The 27,090-nt window shown below is 60.4% G+C and overlaps 1 protein-coding gene across 3 annotated transcripts in view; it reads left to right on the top strand.

Annotated features, from left to right (window-relative positions):
• Positions 1-26,356, top strand: part of CFAP46 (cilia and flagella associated protein 46) — an 88,539-nt gene extending 62,183 nt beyond the window's left edge. Inside the window, exons 39-59 of one of the 3 annotated variants that reach the window (XM_059398885.1) lie at positions 579-714; positions 4,996-5,178; positions 5,862-6,050; positions 7,449-7,553; positions 7,629-7,808; positions 8,266-8,436; positions 12,375-12,472; positions 12,902-12,978; positions 13,521-13,645; positions 14,116-14,237; positions 14,975-15,051; positions 16,281-16,442; positions 20,801-20,865; positions 20,938-20,998; positions 21,068-21,103; positions 21,625-21,727; positions 22,751-22,863; positions 24,036-24,117; positions 24,667-24,803; positions 24,906-24,986; positions 25,813-26,356. In XM_059398885.1, the coding sequence (XP_059254868.1) occupies positions 579-714; positions 4,996-5,178; positions 5,862-6,050; positions 7,449-7,553; positions 7,629-7,808; positions 8,266-8,436; positions 12,375-12,472; positions 12,902-12,978; positions 13,521-13,645; positions 14,116-14,237; positions 14,975-15,051; positions 16,281-16,442; positions 20,801-20,865; positions 20,938-20,998; positions 21,068-21,103; positions 21,625-21,727; positions 22,751-22,863; positions 24,036-24,117; positions 24,667-24,803; positions 24,906-24,986; positions 25,813-25,928 (2,419 nt within the window). In that variant the 3' untranslated portion in view covers positions 25,929-26,356. Of the gene's footprint in view, positions 1-578; positions 715-4,995; positions 5,179-5,861; positions 6,051-7,448; positions 7,554-7,628; positions 7,809-8,265; positions 8,437-12,374; positions 12,473-12,901; positions 12,979-13,520; positions 13,646-14,077; positions 14,238-14,974; positions 15,052-15,506; positions 15,597-16,280; positions 16,443-20,800; positions 20,866-20,937; positions 20,999-21,067; positions 21,104-21,624; positions 21,728-22,750; positions 22,864-24,035; positions 24,118-24,666; positions 24,804-24,905; positions 24,987-25,812 lie in introns of those variants that run through there. The other 2 variants (XM_059398886.1, XM_059398888.1) reach the window with 2 other exon arrangements.
• The last annotated feature ends 734 nt before the right edge of the window (positions 26,357-27,090 follow it).

The raw sequence follows: 27,090 nt of genomic DNA, 5'->3' as shown, positions 1-27,090 counted from the left end.
CGACCTCTCGAAGTCCCCACTGGCTTCGAGGGCAGGGGCTGACCCAGAGACAGAGGAAGGAGGCCGAGCCTCAGCGCACGGCCCGTCTCCCAACTCCCCTCCGGCCCCCCGGCCCCGGGCTGCCCACCTGCTTGGGGTGCGCACAGGCATTTCGAAGCGCAACAAGCAAATCTTGTGTCAAAGGTGTTAAAAACAGCCTTTATGAGGAAAAAGCCACCTGGACATATGGGGTGTAACGTTGATCCTGTGATTACAGAATCGATATGGGGTCCTTGTCGAACTTTAAAAAATGCAGGAAGGCACGGAGAGGAAAACAGGGCAGTTAAATCAGCACAATTTACGTCCTGGCGTTGGTTCGTTGGATAGATTTAATTTTACAAAAATAGAATAAAGTGCATACGCATTTTGGGGCCAAGATACGGTGACGATATCTTTACATATAGAACATCCAGTCATAAAATTTGAAGTACTCATAAAGATACGATGTAATTATTTAAAATCAGACACTGCAGTTTGTTAGTGTTGATGGAATAATGCTGAAGGTTCTGGCTCCAAACCCACTCTTCCATCTTCTAAAGATTATGCGCCCGGCACGAGGGAGAGGAAGACCGGAGGACGGCGTATCACCTGGAGGCCTACGACTTGGTCCAGAGTGCCGTGGCCGAGGCAGAGGCGCTGTTTCTCAGCGTGCGGGGCTTACTGTCCTCCCAGGAGGTGAGTCTGGGTCCCGGTCCCTCCCCGGAGCCCTGAGCACCCCTCGGCGCACACAGATACCCCCGCACTTGCCCTAAAAGGCAGCCTGCTTCCTTGCAGTCTGGCCGGGACGCAGCATCGCAGCAAGATTCGCCCTCCCTTCCGAAATAACAAAAATGTCTACTCCCTTCCGAGTAGACAAAAATGTGAAACAGATTTTCAACACGCTAGATGCCCACATGGGCAGCGCCGTCCCTGAGCACAGGTGGCCCCACCCCGGCCCACCCTCACCACGGACGCAGGGGGCCCTCAGGAAGGTGGTGGGCCCCCACGCAGGCTTGGAGCAGCACCTGCTCCCGCCAGCCAGACGGGACAACCTCGTGACCCCAGGCACTGCGCCAAGCAGACGGAAGGTCTTGTCTCAGCTGGGGGTGATCGGTCCAGGACGAGCTCCGCCCTGGGTCAGCTGCACGGAGACCCGGGAGGGCCACAGTGTCTGCCGACGGCTGTCCCGGAGCGAAGGCAAACCAGCTTCTCAAGTGTGCCTAACAGAAGACGAGGACACGCAATGTCTGGCAACCAGTGAGAAGCACCACGCCAGAAAGCAGGGAAAATACGCTTCCCAACATGCGGAACAGGCGTCCGGACGGACCGGGAACCGGCGCGGATGTCAGAATTCAAGGACGAGAACAGGGACAGGACAAGGGTACAAGTGAGTCAGAAGTCACTCTTGAGAACAGTGTGTGGGTCAAGACCAGGATGCGATTAAAGTAGAAATCGAAAAGCAACATAAGAAAAGATTTAAGTCCATAGATACAGAAAGCTGATTAGTGGTTGTCGGGGAGGGGCCGGGGAGGGGCTGAAGACAAGGCTGTTGAGTGGGGTGGGGGTTCCCTTTTGGGAGGACGAACCATGAGGGTGAGGCTGCACAAGGCGGTGAGAGCACTAAGGGCCACTGCGTTGTACACTTCCAAACGGTGGTTTTATGTCATATGAATTTTACCTCAATTAAAAACACCAGAAAGCTATGGCTGAAATACCCAAATATTTGGAAAGTAAATAGCGTCCATCAGAATAACTATGAGCCAGAGAACAAATCAAAAGCGAAAGTATTTCTGAACTGAAGGCGGAAAAAAACTCGGAAATTTCATGACGTCTCTAATTGCAGTGCTTAGGGGAAAATTTGTAGTGCTGTATAACCACACGACGAAAGAAGATCCCAGACTAACAACCTTAGCCTTCATTGTAAGGAAAGAGAAGAGCCAAATGCAAGTGAGCAGAAAAAAGGGGACTGAAGATCTAAGCAGCGATCAGTGAAATCAGAGACATAAAAATAAAAGGTAAAATCAATAAAACCACAGGTTGTTATTTGAGATAAAAAAGTTCCTACACTTCTGTCCAGACTGATCAGGGGAAGAAAAGGACATAAATGCTCAGTATCTGAAATAAGAGTTGTAGCATCACCAGGGAGCCTACGCGTATTAAAAGGATAAAAGGGAATATTCTGAGCAACTTTGTGACGATATAGAACAATTCCTCGACGGACACAAACAACCAAAACTCATTCAAAAAGAAATAGATTACCTGAACAGCCCTTCATCTGTTAAAGAAATGGAATTTTTAGTAAGTCTTTCTACAAAGAAAACATCAGAGCCAGACTGTTTTACTGGTGATTCCTAGCAAACATTTAAGGAGAACATAACACCAATTCAACACAGAGTCTTCTAGAAAATTGAGAAGGAGAGAACCCATCCCCATCTGTAAGGCTAGCATGACTGTGATACCAAAACAAAACCTGCAGATTCATGAGCACAGATGCAGAAGTTCTAAATAAAACTTCAGCGAATTAAATCCAATAATATGTAAAAAAGAATAATATGGAAAGTATGTAAAAATATGTAAAAAATATGTAGAAAAGATAACACATCAATGCCAAGTTGGGGTTATCCTGGGATTGTTGTAACTTTCAAAAATCAATCAATTTGGCTCACCATATTTTCTTAAAAATCACCTTAAAAATATGATCACCTCAGTAGACAAAACCCAACACTCATTCCTGACTGGGTGGGGAAGACTCTCAGCAAACTATTACCAGAAGGAAAGCTCTCCCAGCTGATAGACTGCATCTGTGGAAACTCTAGGACTCACATCACACTTAGTGGGGAAAGCAAAGCACTAAGATGGCCCCTTCCCCCACCTTCATTCTGAATTGTACTTGGGTTGTAGTCAACTCAGTAAGTAAGAGGAAGAAACCAAAAATGCCCAGTCTAGAAAGGAAGAAGTAAAACTGTCTTTGTGTACAGAGGGCATGATCATCTGTGTAGAAAATCTCATGCAGGGGCACCTGGGTGGCTTAGTTGGTTGAGCGTCCGACTCTTGATTTTCAGCTCTGATCCTGATCGCAGGGTCATGAGATGGAGCCCTGAGTTGGGCTCCATGCTGGGTGAGAAGCCTATTTAAGATTCTCTTTTCTGGGGTGCCTGGGTGGCTCAGTGGGTTAAAGCCTCTGCCTTCGGCTCAGGTCATGATCCCAGGATCCTGGGATCAAGCCCTGCATTGGGCTCTCTGCTCAGCAGTGAGCTGCTTCCTCCGCTCTCTCTGCCTGCCTCTCTGCCTACTTGTGATGTCTGTCTGTCAAATAAACAAAAAAAGTCTTTAAAAAAAATAGATTCTCTTTTCTTCTCCCACTGCCCCTGTCCTACCTGCTCGCACACTTGAGCGCTCTTAGAAAAGAAAAAGAAGAAAGACTCTCATGCAATCTACAAAAATGGTAACGTAAAGCTTAGGACACGAGAACAATATGAAAAATTAATTTTATATTTCTATATACTCACAACAATTGATCAGGTATTAAAAATTCAAAAACAAAACCACTGGATAGCATAAAAATGAAATTTGACAAAAAGAGGGAAAATTTAGCCCTGAGAACTAGAAAACATCACTGAGAGAAGAAGACTTAAGTAGATAGCGAGGTATACCATGTTCATGGACCAGAAGACTTGCTGTAATCCTGACCAAGAAGCTGCAGGCTTTTCATAAAAATTTGAAAAAAAAATTTAATTCATTTGAAACTGCAAAAGATGTAGCACAGCAAACAGAACTTAAGAAAGACTGACTTGGAGATCTAACACTACCTGATTGTAAGATTTATTATAAAGTGACAGGAACCAAAGCGGTGTGGTTTTAGTGTATAAGTAAGACGAGCAGAGCAGTGGCACATAACAGTGAATCCGGAAATAGAAGATCACTTTCAACAAAAGAGCAAAGGCAGTTCAGTGAAGACAGGCCACTGTGTATGGCAGTGGTGCTGGAGCCTCTGGAAACCCAGACGGCTTCAGTGCATTCCTCACACCAGACGCCAGATTCAGCCCAAGAGGACGGGAGATCTGAAGGTGAGAGCTGAGACTGCTTCTGGAGGAAAACACACCTCGGGGACCTTGTGTTCAGCAAAGATTCCTTACACGCAGCTCTCGGGAGACAAACTGAGACCCGCTCTTCAAAAGACACTATTCAGGGGGTGCCAAGACCAGGCACGAGCCTGTAGAAAATATTTGCAAACCATGTGATGGACAAGGTCTTGTATCCAGAATATAAAACCCTCTTAAAACTTAGTACTAAGAGAAACACCCCCATAAAAAGTGGGCAAAGAGTTGAGCAGACATTTCTCCAAAGAGGACATGTGGCTGATGAAGAATGAGGGGATGGTGAACTCACTGGTGAGTCAGGGAAGCCACCGCACACCGCCTAAAACGCCTGCAGCTTAGAAGGCCGGCGTGGCAGGGGTTAGCAAGGACACAGAAGGACTGAACTCTCGGGGTCTGAAGCACGGACAGCAGCTTGGCCATTAAACAGGGCCCCGGAGGAGCCGGCACCCCACACCCAGGAGTTTGCCTGCGGAAGGTGAAAGCGCACGTCCTCGCAGAAGCCCGTGCACACGTGTTCACAGCCGTTGGGTTTACAGCGGCCCCGCGTGTGAGTGGGTGCTCACGCTGGGCCCTCCTGGACTACAGGTGCCCCGTGTCCATGGACACGTGTCCGTGGACAGGTGTGAGCGCGGCAGCAGCGTGGGAGGGTCCGAGTCGTCTCGTGAGCGGCATCAACCAGAGGAAGCACGCGCTGCGGGACGGTCCCCGTGTGGACCCTAGAACCTGTGAACGGGCTCGTGTGGTGGAGTGTGGCCCTGGGCTGTGTGGGCGGGAGGGACCAGCTAGAAAGGGGGCGTGAGGGTGTGGGGCACAGGGACACGGGCATGGCCTTCCCCGTGGCGCTCTGACCGCGTGTGTCCGGCCCGCCCGGCTGCAGAGCCTCAGCACGCCCCTGACGAGGAAGCTGGCGCGGCTGCGGCTCCACCTGGCCGAGGCGTCCCTGGACCTGCTGCAGCTCATGTGGGCAGAGGCACAGGCCCGGCGGCGGGGGCAGGGCTCGGCGGACAGGCTGCTGGCCGACTACCTGCACAGCCTGAGCGACATCACCTCCGTGGACCTGGTAACCGACCTGAGAGCCCGTGGCCCAGGGCTCTGGGTCCTGCCTGCGGGGCACCGGGGGCGTGGGGGGCACGGCAGGACTGACCAGGGGGTGGCGGGGGTGGAGCCCTCTGACCGCGGCTGTGTCCTCAGCCCCCGGGGCTCCCGGCCCCCCACCCCCTGGTCTGATGGCCTTGGGGGGCTCCTGGGGGATGTCCCGGGCGCACTGCCCTCTCCTCCCCGGGCATGCGCTTGGGCCGATTATTTCCGCACAAGGAAGGGCTCAGCAGGGGTGAGTTCGTTCCTTAAAGAAGTTGAGGTTAAACATCTCTGAAGGGAGCATCCTGCCATTTCGGACACTTTCTCCGACTTCACACACTGTGCACCAGAGCAACTTGATGTAACCGTAAATACATCAAAGTTGGCCCTAAAATTGAACTCGACATGGGCTTATCTATTTGTCAGTGAGTCCCAAGCCAAGGTTCTCTAAGCGGATTTTAGTGACTCCCCAACGCCTCAGCCCTGGAGGCCGCCTTCCCCCACTCCTGCAGAGGCCAGAGGGTGCATTTCTCACCCGGGACGTCGCCCCTCCTGGGGGTGTCAGACCGGGGGCTCAGGGACGGGACGCGGTGGTGGGGAAGGTCGGGGTGTCGGGGAGCCTCTGCTGTTGTTCAGGGCAACGCCAAGGCGCTCCTGTCCCCACAGAAGTGGTTCACGCTACGGCGGACCCTAGCCCACGCGGCGCTGGCGCAGCTGGGGAGCCTGCACTCGCTGTCCGCCGGCTGCGTGCAGATCCGGGCGCAGGTCCTGGGCCTGGCGGGGAAGGCCCTCCGCCTGCTGGCTGTGCACACGGACCCCGAGCACCCCACCTGCCACTGGGAGGACAGCCCGTCGGTACGTGCTCACCCGCAGCCCCTCGGGAGGGAGGGCGATCGGAGACAGGCCTCGACCTGCCCCTGACTGAGAAGGGTCGTGCGGCCTGGAAAAGCAAGGACCAGGCGAGTAGTCTGTCCGGCGTGACCAGCGGATGGGAAAGAAACACGGACTTCTGGGGAAGGACTCTGGAGAGAAGGGGGAGCAAGCACATACCCAGTCCAAGGGCAGGACGCCCCAGCCCCCAGTGCGGGTGTCCCGTCTGCATCTCGGCAGCTTTCCTCCAGGGGTCTGGGGTCTGCCTCAGTGCTGGGAGCGGAGAAGCCCCCTCCTCATGTGCCGCAGGGGACCCCAAGCCCCCTTCCACCACCCACAGCGTCTGGTGTCCCCTGCTTCTCCGGAGCCCCCCGCAAGGCTGCCCAGGCAGGCTTGGTGGTCGCGGGGCAGCACCGCAGCCAGGAAGGAGGCCTGGGGACAGCTGCTGCCGCGGGCTGTAGACCCTGCTGGCCACCGTCCTAAATGTATCCTTCTGTCTGGAGGGCACCTGCTCAGAGGCAAAGTCAGGCTCGTCCCCCTGGACTCTGCTCTTTTAGGAAGACTCCGGCCCCGAGCAGCAGGGCCCCACACTCCTGTGTGAGCGCCGGTCCTGATGCCTCACCGGTCTGGATCCCAGGACCTGGGACTGGGCCCACACCCGGGTGACATGATGGAGCTCCGGCCCCTCCCTCCGTCTCTGTCCCTTGAGCACCTGCACAGGCAGCTCTGAGCAGGTGGGCGTCGGCCAGCGATGCCGGCAGCCCCCTCCCCTCGGGGCTGGGGTCCTTGCCTACGGAATGGCACTGGCAACGCTCCGTCTCAGAGGCCATCAGGGAAACACACACAAGCAGCTTCCAAGAAGCGTGGCCCTGCAGCCCGGGCCCCGTCCCCCAGCCAGGCTTTTAAACCCTGCTGCTCCCGGCCGTGACTGCACAGACCCAGGGGCTCCCCTGTGCCTGCTGCCGCCCCCTGGCAGAGTCCCCTGGCACTCCGGAAAACCTCATCTGCGTGGCTGGTCCTGCGGTCCCTGGGGCGGGCGGGCACCTGACGTGCTCAGTCCGGGCTGCACGGTACTGGCCGCTGCCTGTACTTGGGGAGGTGATTTTGAAGGACCGAGGAAAGTAAGCACAGAATTCGATTGTTCTGAGACCAGGGACACTCGGGACTTGCTTCTCTAGAGCTGCTTCCCCACACATGCTGCACCTGCCAGCCGCCGGGGATCCTGGGCCAGGGCCTCGGGGGTCAACCCGGTTGGCAAGAGGCCCGACCGCTCCCAGCAGCACACCTCACCGAGAGGTCCCACGGAGATGCCCCACGTGCGGCAGGCGCACCCAGGCTGGGCGGTGGGACGGGCGCGGGCTGACAGGAGGTACTTCTCCATAGGCCACTGCTGAGCTGAGCGGCCTTAAGCATCTGGAGACCATCCCCGAGGATGGGGCCGGCAGGGGTCACTACGAGGAGCACAGTAGGAAGGGCTCAGACCAGCAGGTACGGCCACTCACCCCCACCCCAGGATTCCGGGTCCGCAGAGCCCCCCTGAGCCCGAGCCCTGCACCCCCACAGAAGAAGATGGTGCTGGCCCAGAGGTTCCTGGCCCAGGCCTCCGAGCTGCTGCTGCAGTGCCTGCAGGTCGCCCTGGCCAGCCGCCTCCTGGATGTTGCCGCTGCCGCCAGCCTGGAGATGGTGGAGTGTACCGGCACCCTGGACCCCGCGGCCACCTGCCAGTTCCTGGCGCTGTCTCAGGTATGGTCTGCTCGGCACCCCGCCTAAGGCCTTTCTCGGCCGCCTGGGAAGGGGGCGTTCCCGGAGCACCCGGCACTCGCTCCTACAGGTGGGCTGGCCCCTGGGCCGCGGCCAATCTCTCTGCCTTGGGAGCGTGGCGCTCAGCTGGAAGAGGACCCTCTGGAGGAAGTAGGGAGGGCCCCCTATGCTTCAGAGGGTCCCCTCGCACTGACATCCTGTGGGTCCACCAAGCCTCATGCTCTTGAGGCTCAGAGCAGAGAAGTGGGCAGGTGCCGGGGGCACAATGGGGCAGGGCCTGGTGACAGCCAGTGGCCAGGAGAAGCACAGCATCCAAGAAGCTGGTGCCGGGAGACGCTGAGCAGCCCCTGGCCACCCCTTCCTCCCCTCGCCCTCAACAGGGGCGCCCATAGGCCCTGGCAGGGCTCAGCCTCTTAGCTCCGTCCTGTGTTTTCTTCAGAGCTGCTTGGCTTCAGAGATGATGTGGGACGTCCTGTCCACGGCCACGGCCAACACCAGCAGCTCGCAGCTGGCAGCCCTCCTGCATCTCGAGCACCAGCTGAAGCAGAAGGGGAGGACGTCCACCAGCTTGTATGCGAGTGTGGAGCAGAGGCTGGAAGTCATCTCCAAGGTGAGCGGCGAGCTGTCCACGTCTGCCCTGGCCACGCAGCCCTCCGGCATCGCTGCGTCACCAGCCTGAAGATAGCATGCACCAGCACGGCCTCTCACCAGATGTGTGGTTCTGGGGGTGTCCCTCGCCCTCTCTGACCTCCACCTCCTCGAGGGCCCCCTGGTGACCGTAAGTGCCCAGGCCTGCAGCAGGCCAGGGGGGCACAGGGCCCCTGAGGGTCTTCTGGAGGGGATGCACTTCCTTCAGCCACAGCAGAACACCGTGGACACTAGCACATCCTCCTTTGCTTGGAGGAGCAGGTGTGAGCAGGAGAGTTTAGAGAAACATCAACGAAATGCAATGGATCAGGACAGCAGCCCAGGCGCTCTGAGGGATCCCCCACTCCCCCCTGCTTTTCTGGGCGCACCTGTGTGGGTCTGACCTCAGCCCTTCCTCCAGGGCTGCTCTTCTCCCTCTGATGCTTGGGGTCGGGCTGTCCTTTGTGTGGACCACCACGCGGCCTGCAGCGCAAGAAGCTGGGGGAGGGGCCAGGCAGAAACAGTGAGTGCAGGAGACAGTTAGGAATAGCATAGAGCAAACACGTACAAGGAAATAAATTCAAAGAGTGTAAAACCGTCATCTTAACACCTTGTGGAATTGAGCTTATCTTGTGGAAGACGATGCGAAAAGCAGGACGATTAGAGCTTACAAAGTATGAGTTCTGCCACTCCTAGGGTAGGTTAAAGTTACATTTTTATTAGATCACAGTAAGCCAAAGATGAATGTCATGGTCCCTAGGATAACCACTAGAATAATGTGTAAGTAAGGTAGTAAAAAGAGAAAAATCAAATGGTAGCATTTTATTATCCCAAAGACAGGCAAAAAGAGTGGGGGGAGAGAATATAAAAACATAACAGTCCCAGTAGGAAAAAAGCAGGAAGAAAGCAGTTAGGAACCCAAATATAAATATAGAATTACAATAAATGTAAATCGACCAAACCCTATAGATCAAAAACCAAGATTGTCAGGTTGGCTGAGAAGAAAAACAAAATTGAATTATATGTCGCTTAAGAGAGACCTGCTTCACATGTAAGGACACAGAAATGTCGGAAGGAAAAGCTGAGAAATAGTATCTAAGTCATGAAGATACTCATCCGGTGAAAGCCAGGTGACCCGAGGATCAGTCAGCAGGGAATCCACGTCCTTGGTCCGTACGTACCATCATCAAGCTTCACAGGCACGAAACAGAAGTGATGGGAATTCGAGTGCTGGACAGGACATCCACGCTGCCTCAGCTTCCCGTGGAAGCCACGGACCCTATATAGATCAGTAAGCATGCAGGGACGCGTAGGAGAGCCGTTTGCATGTGGGTCTGCCCGGACATTCACAGAGACATCCCCTGAGCACAGCGCTGACTATGACTGGGTTCTCTTCTTACCAAGCTTGCAGGGAGCGTGTGCTCTATGGACCAGTGCTGGCCATAGCAAAGCCTGAAGACTCTCCAACTGAGGGAAAATCGTTCCCTTTGTCGTCCTGCCACAATGCAATTAAATTAGAAGTCAACGACTGAAAGATACAATCAATTTGAAATTAAACAATATCCATCAGTCAAAGGAGAAGTCACAATGAAATTTAGAAAATATTTTAAGCTGACTTAGAGAATGAAAATATCATATGTCAAAACCTATGAGACTTATCTAAAGCAGGGCTTAGAGGAAAAATACAGCCTTGAATACAGGGAGAAAATCTCACAAACAGTAATCTGGGTTTTGAATTCTAGAAGCTAGAATAAGAACACCTCTAAGAGGGACGCCTGGGTGGCTCAGTGGGTTAAGCGGCTGCCTTCGGCTCAGGTTATGATCCCAGTGTTCTGGGATCGAGTCCCACATTGGGCTCCTTGCTCGGCGGGGAGCCTGCTTCTCCCTCTGCCTCTGCCTGCCTTTCTGTCTGCCTGTGCTCGCTCTCGCTCTCTCTCTGACAAATAAATAAAAAAATCTTTAAAAAAAAAAAAAACCACCTCTAAGAAAAATAAACGGTAGTAAGAACCCCAATAGAAACGATGGAATTCAAGTGGGAGAGGACACCAGCAGTGGTAGAAGCGCTCCAAAGAGAAGACTAATGAAATTGATGAACATTTAGAAGATCTGAAAAGGAGAAAGAGAAAGAAAAAGAAAGAAAGGAAGGAAGAAAACCCAAAATTCCACTATCAGTGATAAAAAGACATCACGGAGCACCTTCAGACTTCCCAAAGCCATTAGGACATGTTCTATGTAACCATACTCCAGCAAAGTTGGACAATCTGGATGGAATCGAGAAATTTCTCAAAAAATACAAATTACCAAAACTGATAGAACAGAAAATCTGAGTAATTTATTATCTGTTAAAGAAATTGAATCTTTCATTAAAAACCTTGCAAAGAAAAATCCCAGCCCACTCGGTGAGGATGTGGAGAAAGAGAACCCACCTACACTGTTGATGAGAATGCGAGCTGGTGGCCACTCTAGAACACTGTGTGGAGGTCCCGCAGACGAACTACAGATACCACTTCCATATGACCCAGGGCTTGCACGACGGGCTATTTACCCAAGAAATACAGAAACACCAATTCAAAGGGACACACGAACCCCGATGTTTTTAGCAGCATTATTTACAGTAGACAAGAGATGGAAGCCGCCCAAGGGTCCCCTGACTGATGAACGGAGAAAGGAGAGGGGTCTGTGAGTGCAGTGAAGAATTATTAAGCCATAAGAATGAAATCTCGCCCTTTACAATGACAAGGATGGGGCTAGACAGTGTTGTGCTAAGCAAAGGAAGTCAGAGAAAAACAGATGCCATAGGATTTCACCCATATGTGGAATTTAGAAACAAAATGACCCGACAGAGAAAGACAAGCCAAGGGACAGACTGTTAACTCTAAAGAATGGGCTGATGGTCACCAGCGGGGAGTTGGGGGGACGGTTAGGTGACGGGATGGAGGCGTGCCCTTGTGCTGAGCTCAGGAGACGTGTGCAAATGTTGGGCCATGATGCTGTGCACCTGAGACTCGTACGTACAACACTGTGTCAGCCGTACTGCAGTTAAAATAAAAACCTAAACAATGAGCGAACCCCCGAAGGGACTCTCGGAGCACGTGTTCTGTTCTCCCTTCGATAAGAGTAAGACACGCTCCCACAGACGGGAACGTCCCAAAAGATAGCAAAAGGTCCGTAAACATTCCGAACGGCGCCCAGCTTCATTAGTACCCAGGGAAGTGCCCAGAGGAAGGTGGCTTCAGTCAGCGCCGGGCCACCCGGACAGCTGCCACGGGCCCGTGCGGCGGCACCAGCGGGCGCAGGATGGAAGAGCGGCGGGCGGCCTGCCCCCTGCACAGGTGCTCCCCAGTCCCCAGGGCCCGTCCAGTGGCTTCGGCCAAAGCAGACATGGCCAGGAGTGGACACAGGCCATGGATGCGCATGGATAGCCCAGGACTCTGCGCCTGCGACCCCCGACCCCCGGCTTCTCCTCCGCGCTGACGGGCGCTGCCGCTGAGGGTTTTGGGCGAGGACACGGTGCGGCCCCCAGCACACTTGCAAACGCAAAGCTGGTTTCATCAGCAAGTGGGGAGCTGTGCTTGGGGGTGCGGTGGCTGCTCCGGGAGGGCTGCGGGGCCACGGCGCAGAAGGCAGGGGCCCTGCGCGTGTCACCTGGGGCGCTCGGGGCACGGGCAGAGGACGGAGGGAGGGCTCGAGCAGGCCGGACAGGTTTCCCGCTGCTGCTTGCTGGGGCTCTCAGGCTCACCGGCGCCCGCAGGTCAGCTTTGTGCAGGAGACCCGGGAGGGATTCCTGGCGCGCCCTCTGCCCCCTGTGGTGGCCAGGGGGCACCCGGTCTGAGCGCCCCGCCCCCTGCACAGAGCCTCTGCGGACTTCTCGGCGAGGGGCCTGCACCGGCGCGGTCAGTGATTGCTGCCGGTCACCCACAGGCTTGGCAGAATCTCAGGGTCACGGAGCAGCACTTGACCCTCCTGAACGAAATCCCGCCCAGCTTTCGGGTCCTCACTCTGCAGCACTCGCCGGACAGGTGCGCCTTCCCGCCCCGCTCTGGGGCCGCTCCCCACCCTGCTAGCACATCTGGCAGTGGGTGCGAACCCGGCACCGGGGCTGCCAGGCGGGAGGGCATGTTGGGGTGGACCGAAGGCCCCCCCCAGGCTGGCCGAGGCGCCCAGCCGAGATGGGTGGGGCAGCACGGCCCCGGGGGAGGCCAGGCTGGCACCTGTGGTCCGCAGCATGGCGCCTGTGCGGCGACTGAAGGCCACAGTCACCGTGGGGCGGAAGGCTTGCCGGGCACAGTCCGGATGGGCCTGTGTCCGTTCTGGCTCCCGACGTGGCCGCGGCGATCCTGGGGCGGGGCTCCGGCCGGGATGGAGGTAGGCGGTTCACTGAGTCTGCATCTCTGGGGCTCGTCTGGGACCCCACGGTCTGGTGACCCCGCCCTGCGTCCTGCCCACAGGACGCATCTGTACTGCGCTGCCTATGAGAGACCCAGGCCGGTTCCTGCGGCCAAAGGGAAGTTGCTGCAAGTGGGCGGTGAGTTCTGCCGCCTCTGCCGCCCGGGGGCGCGCGGCCCCGGGACACGTGCTGCAGGCGGGTCCACGACCCACACTTGGGGCCCAGCCCTTCCTATGCTTGCGTGGGGTTGTTGAGCTCATGAGAGACAGGGAGGGAGGCGGGGTGGTGCTTCCTGGACCCCCGCCGCCCCTGGGGCCGGTGACGCACAGATGTGGACCAGCTGCCCCCTCCCCCTCCAGGATTTCTTCTCCCCAAACCACACACTCCCACTTTCCTCCTTACGTCTCAGGCATATAATTCCACCTAACGTTTCATGTCAAGCGGTGGAGGCTGTGGAACGGAGACATGCGTCTATGTCCCCGCTTCTGCCAGCCCTCACGAGCGCCCCCGAGCCAGCCCTGTCCACAGCCGGGACCTTCTTCTCCCGTGGAGCAGCCACGCGCCCGCCCTCCGCTCACGCTTCCCGCTCCCCGGGCTCATGCACACCCCCGTGCTGTCCTCTGCCCGAGGGCGGTCCGTGAGGCCGTGGGGTGGGGACAGGAGGGTGTCGCTCTCCACAGGCTCTTGCCAGGTGGCACGGGTGGCCGTGAATCCAGACACCCTCTCCTGCCTATTGGCCGGGGCCCAGCGGTGCAGGGAGATGGCCGAGGTCAGCGACGAAGACCCGGCTCCCAGCTCGGGCATGGTGAGGCCCCTGAGCCCAACCCCCGGGGTGCCGCGGCCACAGTGCAGGGGCCGGTCCCGGTCCGGCTGCTGCAGGGTGTGGCAGGGAGGGCTAGGTGAGTGGCACCGGCCATCCAGACCCCGCACTGCTGGACGCCCAGGTGCGGGTTCCCTCACGTAGCCGGCTCTCGCAATGCTTGAGCTCGGCTTCCTCCCGGTGTCCGCAGACACGCCAGGCGGGGGGCGGGGGGCGGGGGCCTCGCGGAGGAGCCGCAGGCAGAGCCGGCGAGGAGCTCGGTCTGTGGGGGCTCGGGTGGGCCCTGATCACGGAGCAGGCAGGGGGCGCAGGGAGCCCAGGTTTTGGGGGGAAGGGCAGGTTCGAGGGTCCGCAGGGCCCTTCCCACGCTCTGCTCTACCCGGGTGAGGGGTTATGAGCCCCCTCCCCCGCCCTCAGACGCTCCTGATCCCGGAGTGACGTCGGGGTTGGCACAGGAATTGGAAAGTGCGCGCCCAGAAAGGGAAGGACAGTCTCTGCAGCGATTCGGTGACGTCCTCGCGTCCGTGGAGGATTACCTGAGGCCGCTGTTCCCCGTGCTCAGCTGCCCTGAGGCCAGGTGCTGTGGGCTGCCAGCTCCGAGGGCAGGGGCCGGCCACATCTCCTGATTCGGGGTGGGCTTCGGGCCCCAAGTTGGCAACCTTCTTGGGACAGACAGGAGGGCCACCATCTGTCCCCAGCAGGGCCTTGAAATGGTGGGCGCAGTCAGGGATAGGGTGCCTGGGAGCCGGGGCGGCCGGGGTGGGGGGCTCAGCCTGCAGGCCTCCTCTGCTGCCTCCCTGAATCCTGGGAGGAGCCGGCTGTGGGATAGGGACGCTGTTCCCACGTGGACATCTGAGCCTTGGACGTCGTGAAGCTGAGTCAGGCCATGCAGAACGCGCATCCACGATGCCCAACTTGGGACCCTCTGTCGTAGGGATCAAGCCCTTGTGCTGCTCCAAGTCTTCTCTGGGGGCGCGTCCTGGCCACTCTGGTCCCCTCAGCTGCTGCTGCCGGGAGCTGTGGGGGGTGCGGCCCAGGTCCCGAGCCCCTGTGATTCAGGTTCGGTAGAGAAGGAGTTGGGGGGCTTGGGCACGTGGTAGTTTTGAGACTTGCCAGGAGGTCGGAGACTACGCTGAGCCCCGTTTGTGCCCGCGTGTGCCATTACCACTGGCCCCCAGCGCAGGGAGACCTGTCCCCAAGAGTGAGCCACGGAAAGGGCCTCGTGGCACTCACTGCCCTGATGTTCCCCCTGTTCTTAGTACGTGTGATGTTTACATGTTTGTAAGAACCCGAGGACGTGCCTTTGACTTCCAGGACACAGATTCCCACAGCCGCTGCAGATTCCCACGGGAAATCAAAGGGCAAAGACAAGGAAAGGAAAGTGTCCCACGGTGAGTGGGGGCCCGCGGGGAGCTTCTGCTGGAGAACTGGGGCTGGGATTTGCCCGTCCCTCTGGGAGAGCCCAGACAGAATGGGAACAGGCCTCCCCAGAGGGGCTCCCGGAGAGGTGGGAGGTCCCCCGTGTGGGGGCTGGGGCCGCTGCCCACAGCCCCGCCGACCCCGGCGTGTTCGCCCTTCCTGGGGAAGTGGCAGTGGCCGTGTTGCTGTTGGTCTGCTGTCCGGCTGCCCAGCTCATCCTGAGTGTGCGCAGCCCAGAGGACACGAGGGGCCGAGAGCTGCTGTGTGCGCGATCCGCTGACCTTGAGGGAAGCTGTGCCCGGTGCCGCCGCGGCTGGGCTGTGGCCTGTCCGTGCGGGTTCAGGCACTCAGCCCGGCACCTGCCATTTTATAAATCACTTTCTCAAGGGCATTTTCATTGGTTGATTTTCTGTCGCCCCCATGACAGAAGGGACAGGCGGACTGCTCTATCCAAGGGTGTTTTGATTCCCAAAAGCGCCTGGCGGTGGCTTCGGGCCAACAGCACGCCCCAGACACGGCCGCTCCAGGTCCCACACCGGGGCCCCGCCTCCTGGGGCCGGCCCTGAGGGTGAGGGGCCAGAGTTTGCCCACCTGAGACCACTTTCGTGAATGAGATTCTGCCCTAAAGACTCCCCAGATTAAGGCCTCTGATCACTTTGAAGTGATTTGCTTTTACTTAGTACGTACAGTGAATCCAGTCCCCTTGTCCCCTTACACCTGCCACAAAGAGCCGGTTTTCTCCCAGGCCGGGAGGGTCCGAGAGCTCCTCCACGGGCTGCATGGCCCCTGGAGAACCTGCCACATCGCGGGGTGCAAGTCCTTTAGCTTATGTCTTCATTCTTTGAAAGGGGGGCTCCGAGGTTGGGAGGAGTCATGACATTCCTGGACCTGCCCTGGGAACTGGCTGTCCCATGGGGGGCAGGTCCTCGAAACACGGAGGACGCAATGGCCCTGTGACCTGGGCCCTGCCTGGGTCTGAGCTGTGACTCAGCCTGAACCAGTGTCCATCCCCCCCAGAGAGTCCGGGCGCGCTCCAGGCCCTACTCCTCACAGGCCGAGCCCAGCCCAGAATTTTCCTGTGTGTACGACCCAGCTGCTGCCCTGCGGACAGACGGACCCAGACAGACCCACCCAGGGGCTTGCCCGTCCGAGGGAGCATGTCTCCTGCTGCCTTTGTAGCTGGTGTCTCCCCCGTGCACAGTTCAGCTCGACGCTGCAGACAACGTCGTCCTCGTTGTGGACAAGCATCTCCTGGAGCTGCCGCTGGAAGGTCTTCCCGTGTTCGAGGAGGGGACGGTCTCCGCTCTGTCCCGAGACTTCTCCCTGCAGATGCTGTGCAACCGCCTCCGTAAGGAGGAGACAGGTAAGGGGCGCCCCGGGCCACACTCACACTGACCGTCTGTCCGGCCCCGTCTGCAGTGCCTCGCGTGCGCTCCTGTCAGACGCCGCTTGTCCCGCTCCTTTCCAGGCCCTCGTCTGCTCGGAGGTGGTCAGAGAGCCCCTGCCGTGCGCCCAGTGTCTGCGAGGGGCTAAAGCTGAAGGGGACACAGCACATTGTTGTTGCCTCACACACCTCTGCTCGGATGGCGGGGATGGGTGCGACCCACCATAGGGCTCCTCCTCTCCCAGGCGGTGAGGGAGAGCACCAGGAGACGGAGGACACTCAGGCCGGGGGCAGCCGCGCACTCGGGCTGACCGTGCGTGTCCCGGGGGCTGTTCGCGCCCACGTGCCCAGTGCCGGTCGCCTGTGCTCTGTGCGGGCTGCTGCTCGGCTAAAGACAACTAGCTTGGACTTTGGCTTCCATCAGGAGGAGGTAACAGGGACCGAATTTGCCGTCCGGCGGGACAAGTGAAGACCAGAATAGGTAGAGCGTGGGTTTCGGACAGCGGAGGACAGGCCGCGTGGAGCCCGGTCCCTGAGAACACGGCCGACTCACAGAGGACGGGCCGTGCGCCCAGAGGAGCTGACCACCTGGCGTCAGAGCCCTCGGAGGGGGACACAGGAATTAGTAATGGCCAGTGTCCCCCCACCCCGATCTGATGAAAACCATAAGCCCATGTGTCCAGAAGTTTCCATAAACCCCAGACAGAGGCAGCGGAGAGGAGAGTCCGGGGCAGGTGCTCAGAGGGACGAGAGCTCAGCAGCAGCCACGGGCCATGCAGAAGCGAGGGCAGGAGAGACCCCGACTTCCGACGGAGACAGCCCGGCGGCGAGCGACAGCCTCCTGCCCCACACCGTGAAGGCGAGGGGAGCACAAAGCTCAGGAGAATGTGGAAACGGCAGGAAGAGGGAGAGGGGCTCGAAGAGCGGAGGGGCCGGGGGGACGGACGGCGGCGCGCGTGCCCTCCTCGGACGGGGCCGGCCGCGACCAGCAGGGAGGGCCCTCCGAGGGGCAGCTCGCGGGGTCCGAGACCCCCTCAAACAACAGGACGGCAACACGCCGCCTCACGTTCCGGGCTACGTTGTAGACTTGCTCGTGTCCGCGTCTAGGGCCACGTTTTGCCAGTTGTCTGGTTTTTGTTGTTTTCGGTTTGTGGGGTTCCGTGGTTTCCCTATGGAGCTTCTTCTTATTTAAGTGAGGGACAGAGGCCGTCTCGCGCTCTAGCTCGTCCGCTCACGGGCCCATGTGGTCCAGCACGAGCTTCTAATAGAGCCAAAGTATCAACTTCCTCTCACTTGCTGGCGCTTTGGGCCTTTTTAAAAACTTGTTTTCTTACTTCGCGGCCATGAAGCTCCTCCCCATGACACGCATGAGTGCGTCTGTTTTCCCTCCGTGCCCACAGCGGGAGGAGCGGCTCCCTTTCTCCGCGCGCGAGCGCCCTGGACCGGAGTATCCTTTCTCCTCAGCTCCGCGTGGCCAGGGCTGGCGGCCGCGGCAGAGAAGGGCCACCCCGGGACAGGGGGAGGCCTGGTGGCCTGGACGTGCACCCCTGTTTGCTGCAATCTGGGAGTGGGACCCGGGGGCCGGGCTGGCACGGGAGCGTGTCCTGGATGAGCCAGGAGCCCCGAGGACAGCACCGGCTCCTCCCAAGACGGAGGCAGGAGGGTCACGGAGACCCGGGAGGAGGCTGGGCTGCTGCCTCTAAGGTCGGGGAGGCCCCGCCGTGGCCATCAGAGGCTGCAGGAGACCGAACCCGATTCTCCCCAGCGCTGCACCCACACCCTGATTGTCGCCCAGGGGGACCCCGTTTGATCCTGACCTCCAGGTCTGTGAGACACCACACGTGTGGGGGAATTTGTTGCAGCAGCCACGGGAAATGCCGGCCAAGTGTGAGCTCAGGGTCTGCACGCGTCGCCGAGCGCGGAGGGCCCTGCGCACCCCGAGGCCGGAGCTGCTCTGGCCGCAGGCATGTTTGAGGGTGAAACGTTCCCAGTAGGTCTTTCAGGAGAACCACCAGAGACAGAACCGGTGTTTGAACGCCAGACCAACAGAGGAAACCGGCAGGAGAACAAGCGATGCGGACACCTCGCCCAGTGGCCAGCGAGAGGACCCGGGGGAAGACTAAAAGTCAAAGGGCAGCGTGGTGGGGATGAGTCCACGCGGGTCAGAAGTCAGCACGCGGCCACACCAGGCTCCGTGACCGCGCGTGACGAGGCCGTCGTGTGAAACAGACCGACCACGGGCGCACGGTCAGGGCTGGGCTCATTCCTGGGTGACGAGGTCGGGTCACCAGCAGGATAAACACACTGCGCCTCACAGCGTCTGACGCAAGGAGCGGCCCACGCCCAGGGCAGGACGGGCGGCCCGGCCCGCTGAGGTAGACCGCAGTCACCCGCACGTCCGGCCGGCCGCACAAACGGCGGGAAGCGGAGAGAGTCTGAGCCGGGCCTGGACAGACAGACACGGGAGCCGCACAGCAACTGGGACGTTCTCCGTCTGCCCGGCCCAGGGCGCTCAGCAGCCCCGCCACAGCCGCCTCAGGACAGAAGCCACTACCAGGAGGCCGAGGTGCCTGCAAACTTAGAAACCGGCTTCTGCTGGTCTCCCGGGACTCAGGAGACGTGACCACAGGAAGCCCGAGACCGGCGTTAGAGCAGCAGGTGCGAAGGGCCGCACAGCTCCGGACGTTTGTGTCAGAGCAGGGGGGCTGGAGGCGCGCGAGCCAAGCCCCGGCCCCCGCAGCTGGAGCCAGGACGGCAGACGAAACGGGAGAAAGACCCCAAGAAAGCAGGGGACGCGTACGATGAGCACGCGAGCAGACAACAGCAAACAAAGCAGTATGCATTTTTAAAAATACATCATTTGTTTGACAGAGAGGGAGAGAGCACTAGTGGGGGGAGGGAGCGGGAGCAGCAGACGCCCCTCCGAGCGGGGAGCCCGATGCGGGACGCGATCCCAGGATCCCAGTAGCATCTGAAGCAAGGAGCGGCCCACCGCAGGGCAGGGCCCCGGGATCACGACGTGAGCCGAGGGCAGATGCTAACCGACGGAGCCCCCGCCAGGCATCTGGAAATAAACAGTTTTAAAAACTCATAAAATAGACACATTCTGGTAAGAATGACCAAGAAAAAAAGCGGATGGGGCACAAATACACAAAGTTAGGAATGAAAAGACACCAGCTCCACGATGCGTCAGAGACTTAAGAGATCCTGAGAGCCCTGAGGACAGCGTATTCGCACCCTGAGGCAAAGCGGACCAAGTCCTGCTCCCAGACTCAAGACGGAAAAGCCCGAGTTCCCGGAACCAGCCGGAAGGGAGAAGGCAGAGCTGCTCCTTTGAGATCGTCAGACTTTCCAGAAACCGTTCCCATCAGTCTCCACAGACAGCCCTGAGAGGAGGGAAGAGGCCAACCCGTCCTCGGCGTCTGTCGGCCCCGACACCCAAACGGCCAAGGGCAGCACAAGAAAGAAGAACAGAACTCGCGCCGCCCAGCCTGCCCTCAAGAGCTCACCAGGGTCGTCACATCGGGTTACGGGGACGCGGACGTCTACGGGGCCGTCGCTGTAGGGGGAGAGCAGCGGGTCGATGTGTGCGTTCGTGACAGGCGTGTCCCGCGAGCGGGACACACGGAACACCCCGCGCCCCGGGGAAGCCCGTGCAGACCCGGGGCCGATGGCACAGCCAGGGAGCTGCCCCGGCAGAAAGGAGCGGCGGGGGCGGAAGGAGGGAACTGTCCTGGGTTTGGGGCCCGCCGCGATCTTGCCGCAGAATCCGGCAGCCGTGGAACAGAGACGTTCACGTCCGCAGCAGCAGGCACAGGAGCCGCTGCGCCCGGGGCCTCTGACCGGGCCGCCGCGGGCGCGCTGGGCGAACGGACAGCCGGGCCGGCCGCGGGGCCTCCGGTGACTGTTCTGCCCCGGGCGCAGCGTGCCTTCATGTTTCAGAAACTCCGGCTCTCTTGGCTTTACAAACCTGAAAGCCAGTTGTTCTCACCACTTTATGCATTTTTCTCTTAAGGTGAAAAAATTAACCATTTTAAAGTGAACCGTTCAGGGGCGTCTGGGTGGCTCAGTGGGCTAAGCTCTGCCTTCGGCTCAGGTCATGATCGCAGGGTCCTGGGATCGAGCCCCGCATCGGGCTCTCTGCTCAGCAGGGAGCCTGCTTCCTCTCTCTCTCTCTGCCTGCCTCTCTGCCTGCTTGTGATCTGTCTCTGTCAGATAAATAAATAGAATCTTAAGAAAAAAAGTAAAGTGAACCGTTCAGGGGCATTTCGTGTGTTCAGAATGCTGGTGCTACCTCCTGTGCCAGCCCAGACACCCCCTTCTTCTGCTGTCCACAGCCGAGGGGGCCGTGAGGAAGGAAGGTCGAGGCCGGAAGAGGAGCCCCGCGAAGAAGGGACAGAAGGTGGCAGGCGGGCGCGGGGGGCGGGGCCCCCACCAGGACGCAGGCCTCCAACGACCCTTGTCTCTGGTGCAGGACGCCCCGCCCCGGCTCCTCCCCCATGACTGCGTCCTCGTGGACACCGACAACTTCAAGTGTATCCTTTATGGTCCCGCTGCCCGGGACACCCCGGGGCGAGCGCTGTTTCTCCTTAACCCAGACCTAGTCGTCGTGGACCCCTATGAGGAGGCGCGGGGCATCGGTGAGCGCCTCCCGCGGGCCCTCGACGCGCACACACATGGGCACACACATGCGCACACACACGCCACATGCCACCCTCCGGGCTCTGCCCTCGGCTGCCTCCCGTTCCACGGACCACGGGAGGTGGGGGCAGTGGGGTCCTGTGGCCTGTGGCCATCACAGTCAAGTCAGGACGAGACGGTAGGAAAAGTGAACCCTGAAGTGAGGTACGCCGCCCCCTTCCCAGAGCCGGAAACCCCCCACCCTCCGCAGCCTGAGTGTCTAATTCCTGTGGTTCTTCTTTTCTAAACGGGTTTTTAAAATTTCTTTCCATCACTTCTCGGCCTTTTGGCCAAGATCAAGTGTAAAGTCTCTTTACAAAGGAGGGAAGGCGCACGGGCATTTGCACAAGCGCCAGACCGACTCCAGCACGTCTGGGATCTCCACGCCAGGGGCCACGCCAGGGGCTGCCTGCTGCCCACCCCTCGAGTCCCCCTGAGAGACGAGCTCCCGTGTTTTGTGTCCGTTCAATTCCTGCTGCAGAAAAGCTGACTCCTGTCTTCGTCACCCGGGACATCTTGGAAAGACACCGAGACTCGCTCACTGCGCTCTGGGAGGGGCATCTGGGAAGCAAGCACGTCCCCAGGTTGGTGTCGGGGCGTCTGGGGACACGGTCCTGCAGGTGCACGAGAGCTAGCTGGGGGCGCTGCGGGCACGGTGGGGACTGCTGTCCTCCGCCCCCCCATCCCTCCCTCAGGCTCCCCCCACCCTGACCCCCCATTCTGTCCTGTCAACTCCCCCCACCCCATCCGCAGAGGAGCCCAGTGTCTGGCCTTCCTCGGTCACACAGCAGGCTCCTCGGTCCTCACGGCGCCTGCATGGAGGCCTCACTGCCCCCGCCCCGCTGCTGCGGCCCCGGGGTCCCCCAGCCAGTCCAGTGCAGGGCGTGCCCCCGGCTTCCGGACTCGAGACTTGCAGAGGGGCGTGGGGAGGTGGGAGGGGTGGAGGGGTGTGTGTGAGGGAGAACCTGCTAGAGAGGGACGGACTGCCGGACCCTGGACTGGGAGACAGAAGGTGGGGCCCCCATGGGGCGGGGCCCGTGGGGGCGGGGCTGCGGGAGAAGGGGCGGGGATGTGGGCGGGGCCCGAGTGGGCGGGGCCTGTGAGTGGAGAAGGGGCAGCATTGCAGAGGGGCCTGCTGGGGAAGGGCAGGGGGGCGCGGGGGGGGGGCCGGCGGGGGGGGCGGGGCCTGCTGGGGGCGGGGCCTGCTGGGGGCGGGGACGCCCCCCACCCCCTCGCCAGGCGTTTTCTCAGAAACCTGGGGGTGGGTGGCCCTCAGGGAAGAGTCCCTCCAGCCCTTTCCAGAGCCAGAGCTCAGCGAGAGGAGAGAGCGTTGCGGGTACCCGAGGTCCGTTCTCGGGAGAACCGGGGCTAGAACCCGAGACGGAGGTGGACGCTGCTCCAGGACGCTGGACGTTAGCCTTGTCCTGGCAGGGGTGGGGCGGGGAGTGAGGAGCGCAGGGCAGGCTGTGCTTTCAGAGCACGTCCTGACGTCTGTCGCGCCTGCTGCCCTGGGCCAGATGTGGTCCGGGCCCCAGCACCCCCGGGCACCCTGACTCCCGCTGCCTGCCTCCGGCCCCACCCGCCGGGCACCCTGCTTCCCTCCGCAGCCAGGCCGAGTGGGAGCAGCTCCTGGGCAGCTGCAGCGGCTTCTTCTTCTACGGGATGGAGAGCTTTCTGTCCCACGTCCTGGTGGAGCGCTTGGCTGCCATGAACCTACGAGGTGAGACGGTCCCTCGGGGCCCCCAGCAGCCCCCCCAAGTGCGTGAGATGCGTCCACTCAGGGACAGAGCAAGGCTCCTGTGTCCCCATCGGTCATTGTCTAAAGCAGGGTTCAGGGGGCCTGGGCAAGCACAGCACGGCTCTGGGGGACGTGCCCTCCTGCTCGCGTCCCGCCTCTGCTTCTCAGAGACCCAGTTCAGAATTCCAGACCCGGCCGGTGCAGCCAGAGGCGGGGACTGGGAGGGTCACCCGCAGAGCTGGGCCTGCAGAGACCGGGAGGTCTACGGTGGGCATTTCCAGAACACACTGACCAGAGCCCCCGCCCCCCGTAAACATGGGCACTGTAGGCCTTGCGGTCCCTCTGGCTGCCCCCTGAGGACTTCTGAGTGGGCGGTCTGGCTCGCTCTTGAGAGACCTTGTCCCGAGGCAGGGGCAGACCGGCCGCACCACACTGTCACTAGGAGAGCCTTTTCAGGGACCCTCAAGAGGCACGTAGCCCAGTGACGACAGCATAACAAGCACATGGACATGTGTCCCATGGTCAGGGCACCTGAACACCCTCACATCATTATCTGCTGTCTGGCTCCCTCCCAGCCCCCTGGAGAAGGGCCATGCAACAGCCCGCCTAGCCCTGGAAGCCTGCCCGTGGTGGCACGTTCCTTGCCCCAAGTGGAGGTAGAAACAAGGCTCAGATGTGTGAGGTCACAGGAATTCTTAGGCCCAGCAGGCTCGTGCGGGAGCAGCAGCGCTCCTGGAGCCCCTGTTCCCGACCGAGGCTGGTCCTGGTGCCCGCCCTCAGCCAGGCCACGGCAGGAAGCGGGCAGCCGACTCTGTGCACGTGGGGCTGCCAGCATGCCCACGGCCGAGTGTTGCTGTGTCATTGGGCACACAGGGCCGTGAGCCTGAGACCATCCCTGGCAGGTTGGGGAGCCGGAGCTGAGCCAGTTGCACAAGATGACTGAAAGGGTGTGGGGTTCCCGAGGCAGATAACGTCCCCGTGGGCTGGTGCAGCCGGTGGGTCTTGGGAAAGGGTATATGGACATCAGGTCTGAGCCTCGGGCACGTCGGGCTGCGTTTCCCTGAGGCTCCCACACCCCGGGCAACATCCCAGGCTGCACCGGCTTCCTGCTCCTGGGCGTGCGACTGCAGGACTGTCCCTCCTGTGCCCCGCAGAGTGCCAGATGATGGTCCTGCTGGACCTGACGCGGTCCTACGAGAGCATGCAGCGGCATGTGGAGAACTCCGAGAAGAAGAGGTGCCTGCCGTCCCCTACACCAGCTTGAGCCAGCAGCCTGGCCTCCACACACTCAATGGGGGTGTCTAGGGCCTGCGACTGATGGGTGTGCTTCCCAGGGAGGAGGGGACAGCGTGCCCCTGTGTCCCTGGGCGGAGCCATTTGCTCCCAGTGTCTTTCCTGGAAGAGTCTTGTTGGGGGGTGTGCAGCGGAGGAGGGAGCAGCGGCCGCCTAAGGCCTGTGGGGCCTGGGCCAGGGGGCGGAGGGCTGGCGGCTGGAGGGCGCCCTGGCTTCCAAGCTCCCCACATCCCACGCACCCCAGGGCCTATGTGGGCTGCCAAGGTGGCTGAGCCGCGGCCCGTCTCACCGTGATGCTTTGTCTTCTGATTCCACCGCAAGGCTGGGAGTGGTCCCGAACCTCCGGAAGCCTTGTTTTGTTAAATGGCATTTCAGGCGGGCAGGGGGTGGGGGAGGTGGTTCCTGAGTCTTTTAAGATCCTGAAGAGTTGTCAGGATGGGCTGTGGCCTGGGGTTGGCTCAGGCCGTCCCACTGGACCTCGATCCCCCTCAGTGTGCCCCAGCTGTCCTTGGAGGACCCCATCAAGACCGCCGTCCTTCTGAGTCTGGTAGGGGTCAGGAGCATCCTGGCAAACCAGTGGCCGACATTCCTGCAGGACAACGCGCTGCGGGCCAGCATCCTGTGGGAAAGTGAGTGGGCGCGGGTGTCCCAGGTCCATCCCCAGCCCTGTGGGCCTCTCTTGAAGCCGGCCAGCAGCGCCCCGGCCAGTCTGAGGGATGTTTCCTTCCTAGGCATGCTGACTGTTGGCCGGCCGATCGGGAGAGCCGTCCGTCTCCTTCAGAGAATGGGAGCTGGTGACCCGGGGAGCCACGGTAATGGATGCTGTCCCCCATCCCCGTGGCCACCTCCCAGCCAGCGTCCCCGCGGCGCCGCAGGGCTGGGGTGTCCGCCGTTTCCAGGCCACTTCTGGGGCTCAGCACGTGCTGCCCGAGAGCACAGCCTCCCCAGTGAGTGCTGGCAGCACAGGTCCTCAGGGCCAAACACACCAGGCGTTGGAAAGGTTCAAGGTGCCCATGTTCTGGAAGGCCAGGCGTGCTCACTGGGGCGGGAGCATGAAACCTTCAAAACGCACGGTGCAAAAGGAGCTGAAAACTTGGAAGTGACGTAGTCCACAGTGCCCAGAACGCGGCCACCAAACAGTAGAGGCTGTTGAACGCGTGTGGGAGGAAGGGAGTAGGCCCTGGCGCTGGCCGGCGCCTGAAGAGGGGGCGCGGCTAGAGGAGTCCGTGGGGTGAGCAGCTGCTGGGGAGTCGCTTTGGGGACAGAAGAAGGGGAAGCCACGGCACCGCGTGGCCTGTTGTCCCCCGTGGATGTGCACTGAAAGGAAGGGACCAAACCGTGACTGTCACACAGGTCCCCCCAACAGGGTGGCCGTCAGCTGGGGGCCAGAGAGGCCCAGAGCGGGTGGGATCTTCCGACCCCTGGCCCGCAGGGCTGGGACTGGTGAGGGAGGGGCAGGCGGGCCCAGGCCTGGCCAGGTCCCTCCCTGGCTGGGTGCCACCGCCTGTGGGCCTCCCTGTCCGTGGATGTGGACGCGTGGTAGGTCCACGTGAGGCTGCGTCTGGAGGCAGGGGCAGGAGCACCCTTGTCCACGGCAAGCCCCACCCCAGTGAGCCGCACTGCCCCACTCTCCCTCAGGTGAGCCTCCGTGGGACAAGCAGCTGTCCCCCCCGCCACAGCTCAGCGACTCTGAGCGGCTGCCCGTCGCCCTCAACTTGGTCCTGTACGGGCTTCCGCACCTGGCCATCGGGTGACTCCCCCAGGGAAGGACATGGACTGCCTCTCCCAGGACCCACCACCAGCCCTGCCCACCTAGGGTGCCCCTCCTGCGGTGACCCTGCCCCCGGACCCCAGTTCTGTTCAGTCACGCCAGGGCCCTCCCAAGTCTGATCTGCTCTGGCGCCGCCTCCTCAGTTTCCTCCTGCCCGGCCCGCACGGGGCCCCTTGCGGGGTGAGGAGCGTCTCTGTGGGGCTCTGCATGGGGGCTGACCACACAGCAGCCAGGACCCCCAGAACCCTCCCCTGCCCTGTGCGTTCCCTCGGGTCCCAGTGGTGGGGGAGCCGCCTGTATTTGAGGGAGAGGCTGGCCCTGGGGCTGAGGCTCTCGGTCCCTCGAGGCCCACGGTGGTCCCCGGACAAGGAAAGCCATCGTGTTTGGTGTAAGCGCTTTAGTAAATGATGTCGAGTGTCTGCATCACGTGTCTGTGCTGTGGTCTGTGACCCTGGGTGCGCGGCAAGGCCTGAGTCTCCGGAAGGGGATGCTCTCTGTCCAGCGCTGTGCCAGGTGGCGCTCAGCCAGTGTTTGCCGAATGAGTGAATGTGTGAAATCCAGCCCCAGGGCCCGTGGATGCCCCCCAGGAGAGGAACAGAAGCTCCATGGAGAGCCACAGTGTGTCTGGAAGTGGCCGGAAGTGGGTCTCAGAGGCCCCAGGGCAGAGCGTGCTGCAGCCGCCTGTGGGCACCACAGCGGACTGGGGGAGCCTGGGGAGAAGCCACTGTCTGCAGAGCTGGACGCTCAGCCAGACTGGAGGGTGGCCGTAGGAAGAAGACATGCCCTGGTCCCCAGGAGGTGTTCTCCCACCAGGCCCCAAGCCTTCCTGGCCCACATGGAGACCAGGGCGAGGTGCTAGGAGGTACTAGGAGCCGGTGTCCCAAGAGTCTTGCGGGCTGGGGGCAGGGACAGGGAGAGCCAGCTCGAGGTTTCTCTCCGGTGGAGCCGGTGCCGTTAGAGAGCCCATGGTCTGGGGCAAGCGGGTCGAAGTGTCTTCGGGCACTGGGTCCTGGCAAGCAGCCCCTCAGACATCGGCCAGGGCCAGGCCACAGAACGCCCTGGGCCCCAGGAAGCCTGTGGGAAGGCCTGGGGACACTGGCCCTGGGGGCTGCTAGGACAGCTCTTCCCAGGCCTCCGACACAGCG

The sequence above is a fragment of the Mustela nigripes genome, chromosome 4 (genome assembly GCF_022355385.1).
Source record: "Mustela nigripes isolate SB6536 chromosome 4, MUSNIG.SB6536, whole genome shotgun sequence".
NCBI classification, from domain to species: Eukaryota; Metazoa; Chordata; class Mammalia; order Carnivora; family Mustelidae; genus Mustela; species Mustela nigripes.
The sequence above is the reverse complement of the archived record's forward strand: the minus strand, read 5'-3'. Positions and strand labels throughout refer to the sequence as shown.